General features: G+C 35.1%; 1 protein-coding gene across 1 annotated transcript; it reads left to right on the top strand.

Moving 5' to 3' along the window:
* Positions 1-8,511: 8,511 nt before the first annotated feature.
* On the top strand, positions 8,512-12,793 carry LOC308703993 (uncharacterized protein; the record flags this gene model as incomplete). The annotated part of the gene is made up of 5 exons (XM_081388042.1): positions 8,512-8,613; positions 11,098-11,393; positions 11,498-11,652; positions 11,815-12,097; positions 12,340-12,793. 5 exons carry the CDS (start codon positions 8,512-8,514, stop codon positions 12,488-12,490), a joined length of 987 nt encoding a protein of 328 aa, XP_081244168.1. The 3' UTR covers positions 12,491-12,793.
* Between the last annotated feature and the right edge of the window lie 572 nt (positions 12,794-13,365).

Raw genomic sequence — 13,365 nt, 5'->3', positions numbered from 1 at the left:
GTAATGTACACTATGGCTTTTGAAAAGCTTAAATGTGACTTGAATCAACAGTTCCCATAAATGGTTGAGTATATTCTCAATATCTAGAAACAAGATAAAGGAAGTAGAGTAGAGGCTTTGACCCGGAAACAGTATTCCTTATGTCACAACAAGCAGAAAACATTTTCCATTTGAACAGAGTTAAGGTGCAGTAAAATTATCTGTTGTTCTGTGAGTGTTCACTGGTGAATTCAGTCATTTCAATAAGAATCCACACGATCAGCAATTTTGTGTGGTGCTTCATACATTACATTGCTACACTGCTGACAATGGTCAATGGACCTTTTTGCCTGTGTAATTTCATGAAATTCACAAATGTGACGCACCTTTACTCACTGCAACATAAAATGCAATCAATTATAAAATCTTCACAAGGGACATGTGAGGTACTTAACGAGTTAGAAAAGTGAAAAGGTGCATCAGCTTCATTTTCCGTTTGTTTTTCCTCTTTTCTGGTGGATGGTCCAGGCACTTCAATGATTTTCAGGTCTACAGGAGGATTTTTATTCTTCTTCAAACTTGTATTTCAGCTTACCGAGATCCCTGCAAAATACAAAATTTACTGTTAGTAAGGTTATTAAAGTGATTGTTGTGAAATTTAAATAATTTCCTCAGCCTTGTGACGTTCCAAACCTGTTTGACTTTCTGTCTGTGGAACCCAAAAGCAGATCTCAGGCATAATGCAACCCCTGACACCATTCAATTTCACTGCATGAAACACAAGCAGAAAAAAATTGTGTAAATCATTCATGAAACCATTCTTATGTACACTTGTCTAGTTCAATTCAATGCAACAATTTATATAAAAATGGTTTGCAATTGCACACAGAGTTCATAGTAATAAAGTACTTGCATGTGGTGCAGGTACTTACTGTAATTCAATGTTGCCACTGAAACATTGTAAGTTACTGGTTGTTCTGGGGAAACAAAATAACAAAGCTGATTATTCACAACATAGTATTTATTGACCACTAAATGGATTCAAAATGATATCTGAGAGAATGAGGGCACCTGTAGTAAGTAAAGTTAGGCTAAACAAAAACAGACCAAACTATATTAACCTGCTTTTGTTATTCATAACAAACGCCAATGACGACAGCAGGAATCAGCTAAATTAGTTAGGCTGTAAGTTATATCAGCAATTTGAAGACACATTTGTGCAGAATATGTTGAATTGAATGACTAACTTTAAATCAATCTAAGACAATAAGTCAATAATTTCAATTTGTTCATTAGATCAACGTAGTTTGCATCGCGGCTAAAACCTTCATACCAGATACTGTTCAATAAACCATAGCAATAAACAATTGAAAACGTAGTAATGTATAATACATTTAGTTTATATATGTGTGTGTTTGAATATATAGTGAGTATTTATATTTCGTTGGCGAGTTTACAAACCTTGTAACGGAGAGCCGAACAAACGGCGGAAGATGCGGCAGGCGCTGATGAGGAGAGCCGTTACTTTCAAACTCGATGACGTAGATCAGCTGAGCTTTGTTGCGCGCGAGCAGCGCGAGCATCACTGAAGTGACGACAGCAGAGGAATAGCAGCAGTTTCGTGACTGAATAAAACCTTTATCCTCATGGTTCTTCTTCTTCAAATAATAATTTATGAAGAAGTAAAAAATATTATTTTATTACTATTATTTATTCAATAATAATTAATGATTTTTTTATTAATATTATTATTATTTAGTGTTGTTGTTTAAGGTTTAAATTAATCAATAAAATAGGCCTATATAAATAAATGTAAGCTACCCAGGTGAAAAAGACGTAGGCTACTGTTAAATGTATTAAAATGCATTAAAGTAGGTTATATTTGTATTGAAGGCCTACTAAAAACACACTCAAGTACATTTTTAATAGTAGCCTATACGTATTTTTCACCTGTGTATGTATACTGAATCAAACTTAAGTAATAATAGGATAATAATAATATCATTCTGGCCTCACTGAACCACTGGGTTCCTCCAGATGCTGGCTTTAACATAAGAGATCTTCCAGGAACCACTTAAATGTTAAAAGATCTTCCAATAACCCTTCTATCGCATTCAGGTTCCTCTATTTTCCCCCAAAGCACTTCGAGGTCTCGTGGTAATGAAAAGGTGACTCCAGAACCTCTAAACTAAATACAAAGTGCTTAAAGGATCCCATAAGTTCCAGCAAGAACCTCAAATATTGTCAATGCTCCTCCAGTAACCCTACTATAGGAGAAAGAGCTTTGAGGCACTTAAATTACATTTTTAAGTTCCTTGAGTATCCGACAGGATATTTGAGGCTCCTTTAGTTTTTACAGTGTATAGCTGATAATAATATAGTCCAACCTAATGTACTGACGGTAACAAAGTTGCGCTGTTGAGGCTCGTGCTGTTATTTATAACATATTATAGTTAAGAAACAATATATAGCCTAGGCTACACACGATCAGAGTGATATTTTCCTGAATGCCATCAAGATTGAAACCGAGACTGATTTCATAACAGTTCAATAAACAAATAGTTCAAATTAAGTCACTTACATTTGAGACGCAATGACTGTTTTTGTTCTGTTTCTGCAGCGAAAATAGTTCCAAACAAAGATCACGGCAGAACCACCGCGCATCTCACAGCAGCAACACTCAGCCGTGTTTCATTACTGAATGATTCAGCGTTTTGAACGAATCGGTTGAGTCAAAGATTCAATTACCTATTCATAAACTGCCTCATTCTGAATGAATCAGCCTTTTGAACGAATCGTTTGAATGAATGCCTCAATGACTCGCTCATTAAGACGGTCGCCTGCCGCCTCCTACTGGCGGTTTAGTTTCATAAAGTATCATTCTTTTCAACATTCCTTATTTGTATATTCAAAAATATTTAAAATAATCTCATTTAATACAGTTATAATTTTTCAATGTAAATTATTTAACTTGATTGGAAACAGCCTAATGTCTTATTATTTTAATTGAATATATTGATCAAATTTAAGAATTTGAAATGAAAGATGGAGCAAACATTTAATAAAATAAAACCTTATAAAGGTACAAAAAATTATTCTGTTTTCAAACAGTGATGTAATGAAACATTGGCAATTTAAGTTTGAATGGAGTAAAGCCTCTGTTAAGGCTATTAAGGAAATGTAATTTTGCCAAAAGGAGAACTTTTATTTTAAATAAATGTTCATTTTAAATCAGCCTACTTCAGTGTGATATGTTACCATATTATCATGCTTAACACTGAGAATCTGAATAATTGTAATGTGATGATCAGATGCAGATATCTAACTCAAAGAATATGGGCGGTTTGCGGGTGGATTATTTATTTTTAATAGTGGATTCGGGTGACTCAAAGTGCACCAGATTAATGAATTTATCTTTAAAATGTACAAAATTTTCTTCCGGGGGTGCATGCCCCCGGACCCCCCTAGAGGTACCAACCTCCACCCACAAAAATAATGCCGAAAACACATTAGGCTATATGATGATCTATGAAAAATAACATTTACAGTTTTTTACGATTGCTATGACAGATTTTTCAATACTTTTAACAATTTTCCAAAACTCTTAACACAGTTAGCACTACATCCGTCTGTGTAAGCTATACTATTAACACATTTCTTGTTGCTTTAACACAAAATGCATATAATTAACACAAATTTAAAATGCTTGAACTTCTTTTACACACAAGCTCAAACAAGAACAAAACAATGGATTTTTACTGCCAAATTTACCAATGCTTTAACACTGTATGTCAGAACAGATAACACCATGTTCTAAACCTAACCTTACAGGCTAAAGTCAAGGTAAACAGCTGTTTATATTGTGAACTGAAACACAAATATATCCCCTGTATTTTATTCTATTCTTACTGAGAAACAGCTGATTGAATAATGCCAAAAATTAGAAGATGACTCCTTTTTTTAAAATATATATATTCTGGTGCTTTTTCTGTTCGTATATTTTGTATTTTCACATTATTCCATTGCTAGTGAGAAACAGCTGATTAAAGTTATGCAAATATGGGCATATACTGTGGCATTCCACCATTCCCGTCTAGTCACAGCCTGGTTTGACGCCCATCAGAGGATGATGTCCATTTTCCTTGCCCCTTACTTCCCTTTCCTCAACCCCATTGAGGAGTATTGGAGAGCCTGGAGATGAAAGGTTTTTGACCATAGTCCACAGGACCAAATGTCCCTCCTGTATGCAAAAGATGCTGTATACCAAGACATCACAGCTGAACACTACCAGGGGTGGATAAGGCATGTTACTGTAAAAGATTCTTCCCAAGATGCCTTGCCAGGGAAGATATCAGGTGTGATGTGGATGAGAACATGTGGACAAATGCAGAAGACCGTGCAGATTAGAAGATGGCCTTTTCTGTTTGCATATGTTGTATTTTCACATACAGTAATATTGTAAATGGCAGCTACAGTATATTGCATATTTTGTTATCTTGCAGAAATGTCCTGTTGCAAATAAAGCCGTTACTGCAGCAATTCTGTCTCTGTCTTTTTTTTTTTTATAAACCATACATTCTATAAAGCTACTCTAAGAAGGGTCATTTATTTTGTTGTATTGAATTCTGCTGCAAAAAAAAAAAAAAAAAAAAAAAATGCATGCATTTACATTACAAACAAAACCAAAATGTAGAGACTTCAAAAAAAACAAAAAAAAAAAAAACACCCTGCAGTGCAAAACACAATCTATGATCAATACAATATACTATCTGTTGTATAAGGGCAGACCTGACACATAAAATAATGCAGTTTCTGTAATTTCAGCTGATGATAGTGTTTTTTTTGTCATTGTGTTATGATTGACTAAATGTTCCTGTTGGAAGAGAACATGTGTTAGTGTTTTGAATAATTATTTGATTTTGAAACATGCTTGCAGTGTTTTGGTAAACATAGTGTATTGTGTTAGTGTATTATTGTATTTTGAAAATTAGTTTTGGAGTTTAGTTTACAATGTGTGATTTTGAGCATGAAATTAACCGTTTTGCCAAATGTGTGTTTTAGGTGTGTTGGTGCGTTAAGAGTTTAGGAAACTTGTTAAATGTATTGAAAAAACTGTCATAGCGATTGTAAAAAACTGTAATTACCTTATTATTAAAATACATTATTAGGATTTTACCACCTCCGCCTCGTTTTGAGCCAGGAAAAACCCTGTAATGTGATGATGAAGATCAAGCGGATCAGTTTCATTTAGTGTGTCTTAGCAAATTAGAAAAACTGTAAGGCTGTAGTGTCTTGCAAATGTCTATGTAAAATAAAAAATAGTAATTATTAAAATTATGCTTTTATGGAAAAATCAAAATCAAAAGTCACAGGGAAAAAACACAAACCTGGGAACATTAACAGCAATGCATTCATTGCTTAAGGTTATTGGGAGAATAAATTATTATAGTGTTTTTATTTTACTTACTTAGGTCAAACCTAATGGATGTTGTCCAATAAATTACTTTGAAGGGTTTTTGTCCTGTTATTCCAGCCTAATGTGGGAGAGTCATATTTTGTAACAAAACCATCAATGGACCAGCTATAAATACAAGACAACTTTTAAAGGCCTGGGTGTTTTATCTAAACAGGTCATCTGAGATAAATGTGCTTCATCAGAATTGTGATAAAATATTTATGGTTTGTTTGTTGAGCTTAACTTTAAGAAGACAGACTATGGTCTGGTTTTCACATGGCTTAGATTATGGATTAGGCCTTAGTTCAATAAGGACATTTAAGAATCTTTATTCTGAATGTAATATTAGAAGCTGGCTTCTGCTGATGAAACTGCAAACTATTTTCAGTAAAAAATTTCTTCAATTTATTATAATTCTGACTCCGGGTCTTCATTCATCATCTGGTTCTGGGGCTTTGACTGTAAATCCCCTTACACCAGTTTCACAGTCAAGGCTTAAGCCCCAGACAAAAAATGCATTATTGAACTGTTTGAACAAACAAACCATAAATATTTTATCACAATTCTGATGAAGCACATTTATCTCAGATGACCTGTTTAGAAAACACAGGCCTTTAAAAATCGTCTTGTATTTATATCTGGTCCATTGATGGTTTTGTTATTTAATGGTGATGAACACTTTTTGCCCATAGAGTAAACTTCATCTTGTCTATTTGAAAACCTTTTTTTTTTTTTTTTTTTTTTTTTTTTTAACATCATAAAATACAGGTGAGTGACTTGCTTATTTAAAAGAATCAAAATGAATGGCAGATTATGTTTGCATGTGCATGCTATAATTTGAATTACATCCTTTACTTAATTACCAAATTCAATTATAAGAAAGTCTAATTACCTTATTTTAAATATTAAAATAAACTCTCACAGTAAATTCATTATAAAATCAGATTATAAAAAAGATGGCCAAACTGTTGAGCAGCTGTCTTATCAGGCGAGATTAGGCAAAAAATCTACTTGCAAAACTGCATTAGTATCCTCAATTCCAAAACATCTTTTTATTGCATTTTACAAAATATCCCAACTTTTCTTGATTTGAGGTTGTAGTTACTGAGAAGATAAAACTAAACTACTAAAAGATGATTGATTGATTGATTGATTGATTGATTGATTGATTGATTGATTGATTGATTGATTGATGGATGTTTTGGTAAAATTTTGTAATCAAAATGAGTTATCAAACATTTTAAATTGATTCAAAATAAAATAATACTTTAAAACAAAGTGGAATGTACATAATCTAATATGTTCATTCTATGTAATGTTTATTTTCAAACACAATGTACAGATGGACTCACAGAACCTCAGCTGAATTTTTTATTTTTATTTTCTGATTTACACATTTGTTCAAAACAGATAATGCTAAACTATTTAATATAATTTAGCTAAATGAATTACAATTTTTTCTGAATGCTTAAGCGCTAATCGTGATTCTTGTAGCACAATTTCTAAAACTATTAATACATATAGCAAAACCACTCACTGAGTTTGCGAAACTAAAAGCACAAACACTGCTTTGCACTCAGTTTGCAATTTTGTAACACACACTTTGCAAAACTGTAGGCACAATTCACTGCACAACACTCTTTTTGCAGAACTTTAAACACAACTCGCTGCTTACACTCAATTACCAAATTTCCAACACACTCCTAGCACATGTATGGCTATCATTAACACTATTTTGCCAACTGTCTGGCACACTTTCACATGTGAAAACTGTTTTAGATAATTAGTTCACTTTGCAATCAGCCTAAGCACTATAAATAAGCCACATGTAAGCTGTCTGTGTGGAGTACAATGGAAGTAGCAGTAAGAGTGAGAAGAGTGAGAATCAGAGGAGGCCGAGGGAGAGGACGTGGAGGTGAATAAGTTGGAGGAAGAGGACGTGGAGGTGAAGAAGTTGGAGGAAGAGGACGTGGAGGTGAATAAGTTGGAGGAAGAGGACGTGGAGTTGAAGAAGCAAGAGGGTTAGAGGAAGTTAGAGGAAGAGGACAAGGAGGAGCAAGAAGAGGACGAGGAGGGTAAAGAGGAAGGGTAAGAAGAGTAAGAAATAGAATAACTGATGACATCAGAGCTACAATAGTCGACCATGACATCAACCATGGGATGACCCTGAGGGAAGCTGGCCAACGGGTTCAGCCTAATTTGAGCCGCTACACTGTGGCAAGTATCATTAGGACATTTCGAAATGAGAATCGGTAAGTACTTTGTACTGCCATACTCTAATGAGAAACACAACAGTACCATACATGCAAAAATAATGAAATTGTTACTTTACAGAATTGCTAGACGTCCAGATGTTGGGGGCAGAGGAAGAATGTTCACTCCAGAGCAAGAGACCCATATAGTGAACATGGTGATTGCCAATAATGCAATAAGACTGCGCGAAATACAGCAGCGCATAATTGATAATGACACCATCTTTCAAAATATACACAGTGTAAGCATTTCTGCACTAAGTCGCGTACTTGCGCGCCACAGAATAAGAATGAAGCAAATTTACAGAGTTCCTTTCGAGAGAAACACAGAACGTGTAAAGCAACTGCGATATGACTATGTGCAGGTAAGCTATAGTGTCATTGGTTCTGAATTTGGAAGTGCATTCTGTAGTGTTGTACATGGGCCTGATGTGTTGCATTTGTTTTGTCTTGTCCAGAGAGTGATGGAACTAGAAGCAGATGCCATGGGACATGAGCTACTTTTTGTATGAGGCCGGTTTTAACCTCAGTAAAACCAGGAGACGTGGCAGGAACATTATTGGACACCGTGCCATCATCAATGTCCCAGGACAACGTGGTGGTAACATAATCATGTGTGCAGCTATAAGCCAAAATGGTGTTGTTCGCCATCATGCAACCATAGGCCCATACAACACTGCACACATTATTGCATTCCTGGACACCTTACATGACATGCTCACTGTTCAGAGACCAGAGCATACCCGATATGTCATCATATGGGATAATGTTAGTTTCCATAGGGCTGCTTTGGTCCGCAACTGGTTTACAGACCACCCATCCTTCATGGCACTCAACCTCCCTCCATACTCTCCATTCTTAAATCCCATCGAGGAGTTCTTCTCTGCCTGGCACTGGAAAGTGTACGACCGTCATCCTCATCAACAGGTAGCCCTTTTACAGGCAATGGAGGAGGCATGTGGAGATATTGACCAGGCATCATGTCAGGCCTGGATACGGCATTCAAGGAGATATTTTCCCCGGTGCCTTGGACTGGAGGATATCGCATGCGATGTGGACGAAATTTTGTGGCCGGACCCAGAAAGACGACATGATGTAGGCTGATTATCTTTTTTTTTTCTTTTTTTTGGTGAAATTACTATTTTGTGTTCTGACTTTGTCTTGGTTTTGATGAGTGTGAATAAACACCAATACTTGAACTTTGGATCCTTGTATGTTTACATGACACTATGACAAAAGTATGACCTCAAATTGACATCTGTACACAGAGAAAGCAAAAGCATGATGTGTTTTGTATTCATACCATCAGTGTGTAGTTGGCACATTGTGTGCTTAGTAGATGATGGCTTGTGTTTACTGTTCGATACGAAAACACCATTTTTACGAAGGTGTGAAGAGAACGCTTTTGCAAGAGAACTACAATGTTTTGATAATTGGGTGAAAGGTTTTCTTATTTGTGTGTAGAGTTTTGCAAAAATAGCCAATAGTTACAAAAAATGTGCTTAAGCAATCAGAAAAAACTGTAAGAAGAGCAAAATCTGCTTGTTACACCAGCCAGCCGGAGTGCCCATGATAACCACCAGAGGGCACTCCCTCCGTCTCCTTTACTGCTTCATGAACTACGTTTCCCATAAACCATTGCCTGGACTCATCATGTTCTGGTTACTGCCAACTGTTATGTTTGCCTATTTAAACTTAATTTAAACTGTGGGTTCATTCACTTGTTGAGAAGTCGTGCCTGTGTTACTGCATTTCTGAGTGCTACTTCTGGTTTCTGTGTCATGCTCTTGCATCTTCTACCTGGATCCCTGTCCCTGGATTTCCCTGTTTGCCTGTGCTGTGCCTTGAACTTCTGTCATTATCTGGATAGTTTGCTCTGTGGTTTTGACCTTATTTAGTTTTTATGGATTACGTTCAATAAAGCTTGCGTTTGGATCTCAGTCACGTCTCCGAGCAGTAATACACATAACACTTCTATTGCTAAAATTAGGTCAAATTTGATTTCAGTGCACATAAACTCATATGGGAAATGGGCAATATAACTGCCAAAGGGCAATTTGAGAAGCTATTAAGGTCATGTTTCTATGATACTTCTTTAGAAATAAAGATATGGGGATGGAGACTGAAAAGTTTGAAGGTTCAGTTCCAGATAAGGCCTGTAAAACTGGTTGTTGTGAAATAGTTCTTTATGATTTAATTTCTAAGCCCTACAAAAGGGCTAGTGATTTGCATAAAATAAAAAGTTCTACAATTAAAAAAAACAACAGCAACCATTAACATTATTCAATTGCTATCTTTGCAAGTTCCAGTTTCATCAATTCCTTTTTCACAATATTTCTTAAGATATAGCAACTGATTTAATTTTAATGATTGTGTTTGTCTCATGTAAGTTATGATATGTCCATTTGAAACTTTTAAATAATCCTGTTAATTGTTCTCAATTAACTGTTCTTAACTTAAATTATAGATCTTAACTGACAAAGAAACACATAAGAGGCCAGAAAACACGTGATCTGTTCCTTAGCATTTCTGATAACTCATTTACATTGTTAGACATTTCTCACAAAATGTATCAGTTGTAAAAAGCACATTTATCAGATGATTTAGATAAAGCCTCCACACCTATAAATGACGCTTTTAATTTTAATCAGTTTTTTTTTTGGTTGTATAAAGGGTGATGAGCACTCTTTGTTTATTTACCTTGTCTGTAGCTTTTTTAATAAGTAATAAATAAGTAAATTCAACTTGATTTAAAACAACATCAAAATCAATGTCAGAAATGAATTGCTTTGATCATTTTATACTTATCAAAATACACATGCATGTCATTATTGCATGACATTTTTACTTAATTAAATTAAATTAATTAAATTAATCGTATGACATTCTGTTAAATCTTAAAACAAACTCTTATAATAAATTGGGTTATAAATGATTTCACCATATCAGAATCAATTGCAAAGAAAGCTTAACTTTTTTTAAAAGCTTATTTTTCTGAACTTATTTACTTCTCACTTGCAGAACAATGGAAATGCATGTGTTTTTCCTGCTTTGTATTTTTGCCATGCCTTATTTTGCAGACACGACGACAGCTAAAGGTAAACATTTACAGTTTCTTTCAATAATGTAGACATGCCTCACAATACTGTAGACACTTTCATATGTTTTATGTTGCCTTCAAACTATTTGGTTATTTGCTTTGTCTTGCATACATTTTGTATTTTTTATAATTTTATTATAAAAAAGTTTGATACCATGCCTCGCTATAATGGTATATTATCCCAAAAGGACTTTGTTTTCTCCTTGGCAATAATGATGAAAATGTTCAAGCTTTCATTAGCTATATCCTTTGTGTCTAAATAATACATGTACATAATGCTTTCTTTCTGATTAGTGCTTTGTCAATTTCAGCTAAAAATCTCGCTTTATATGGCAAGGCCACAGTCGGACCTGGTTGAGAATCCTGGGGCAGCATTTGGCCATGCCAGTAATGCTATTGATGGAAATCGTGACTCACATTATGAACATGGATCCTGTACTTCTACTCCTATACAAGATGACCCATGGTGGAGGTTAGATTTACTAGACGAGTATGTAGTGACCTCCATAACTATCACGAACAGAAAAGACTGCTGTCCTGAAAGGCTTGATGGAGCCGAGATACGAATCGGAAACTCTCTGCTGAACAACGGCAACAACAATCCATTGTAAGAAAGCCTTTCAAGAGAAGATTCTCTTAAAGAACAATGTGATGAGGTTACATACTGTACATGAAATCAAATATTATCCATATGCTGTCATTTTTATACAGGGCGGGAAAGATTTCATCCATTCCAGGTGGGAGATCCCTCACTTTCAAATGGGAAAAAGGCATTCCAGGCCGTTTCATCAATGTGGAAATACCTGGTCGCAATCGGGTTCTTACTCTCTGTGAGGTTGAGGTTTACGGTTATCCAGCTCCTGATGGTGAGAACATTTATGATCAGGATTTGATCAGTTTGGCACTAATAAAAATAAGCAGATATTTTAGATTTAGCAATGTTATAGACACATATTTCATTTCTAGACTGTAAGAGAAGTAATTTACTCAAAACCATGAATTCATGTGAAACTCATCTGTTGTTGTAGGTGAAAATGTGGCTTTAGGAGGAGTAGCTACACAGAGTTCCCTCCACTCATATGGCTTTGCATTCAATGCCATTGATGGGAACAAAGATGGTGTTTACAGTCGTGGATCTTGTACCCACACTTCAGCAGAGGTCAATCCCTGGTGGAGACTGAACTTACTGAAAAGACACAAAGTGTTTTCAGTGGTAATTACAAACACATTAGACAGTGTTCCTACAAGACTAAATGGGGCAGAAATCAGAATTGGAAACAGTCTGGACAACAATGGCAATGATAATCCCAGGTAAATGAATTCATATTAATATGGCTTTTTGGAGAATTTAGAGAAGTTATCAGAATAATTCAGTCTGCAATGTGACATACTGTATAACTTGGTTACAAATCACAATGTGATTTGAGTTTTGTGCATTTTCTATTCTGTTCCTTTGCATTGAACTGGTTTGACTTGATGCATAAATGTGTTTTGCTTTGAATATGGACGGTGGTTCAGAGTTTCTCAAGATGCTTAACTCACTCTTTCTTCAGGTGTGCTACGATCTCTTCCATTCCTCCTGGGTTTTCCTCCTATTTTGACTGTGATGGGATGGAAGGACGTTACATTAATGTTGTTATTCCAGGACGGAGAGAACATCTTATAATGTGTGAGGTTGAAGTGTATGGATCACCACTGGATTGAGAAGAACTTAAACATCAGGATGTAGATAAAAACTAAATATTAGTGTCTGTAGAGCTTTACTTTAACCAGACATTTATACCAGAGTTTGCAAAACAGGGCATGTATTATTTTAAGCCTCTGTACTTTAATTCACTGCATGCTGTAGAAAGTATTAGACAGATTTGTGTGACTATTGATCAAAGGACACTGGGTAATGGACAATATGGACACTTTTTTTGCAATGTAATGCAGCTGTGAAAATTGTATGTTGTAAAATGAATGATCATTTTGTTATTAAATCTGTAGTGTCTTGCAAATGTGTATAAAAAAAAATAAAAAATAAGAATTGAAATGATGCTTTTATGGAAAAATCTAAATAACTGCAAAAGTCACTGGAAAAAAACAAACATGCAGCAAAAACAGCATAGCATTCATTGCTTAAGGTTAATGGGAGAAAAAATATTATACTCCTTTTTAAAAAACATATTTAACTTACTTTAAGAAATATTAGGTCAAATGTAATACATTGCTGTGTGAATCTGTTGGTTTGCTCTGTTTTTCATGCACTTTAACAGATTGCTTAAAGGTCACATGTAATAAATTGGTCAAATCTAGATTCAGAGTGCGACACACAGAGCCAGAAGTTCTGCACATGCATATACTGTATGGAAGGGAAAGGTGGATTTATGCACTGCGAATAAATGCACATCACCTTTGTAACTTAAATTAGCAGATATGACCAAAAAAGAGTTGAAAAACATAATCTGCTTCCGTTAAGTTACTGCAAGCTCAACAAACAAACCATAAATATTTTATCACAATTCTGATAAAGCACTTTTATCTCAGATGACCTGTTTAGATAAAACACCCAGGCCTTTAAAAGTTGTCTTGTATAT

Source organism: Scardinius erythrophthalmus, assembly GCF_964197995.2.
Source record: "Scardinius erythrophthalmus genome assembly, chromosome: 16".
Taxonomy (NCBI): Eukaryota; Metazoa; Chordata; class Actinopteri; order Cypriniformes; family Leuciscidae; genus Scardinius; species Scardinius erythrophthalmus.
Note: the sequence above shows the minus strand (reverse complement) of the source record. Positions and strands in the feature narration are given on the sequence as shown.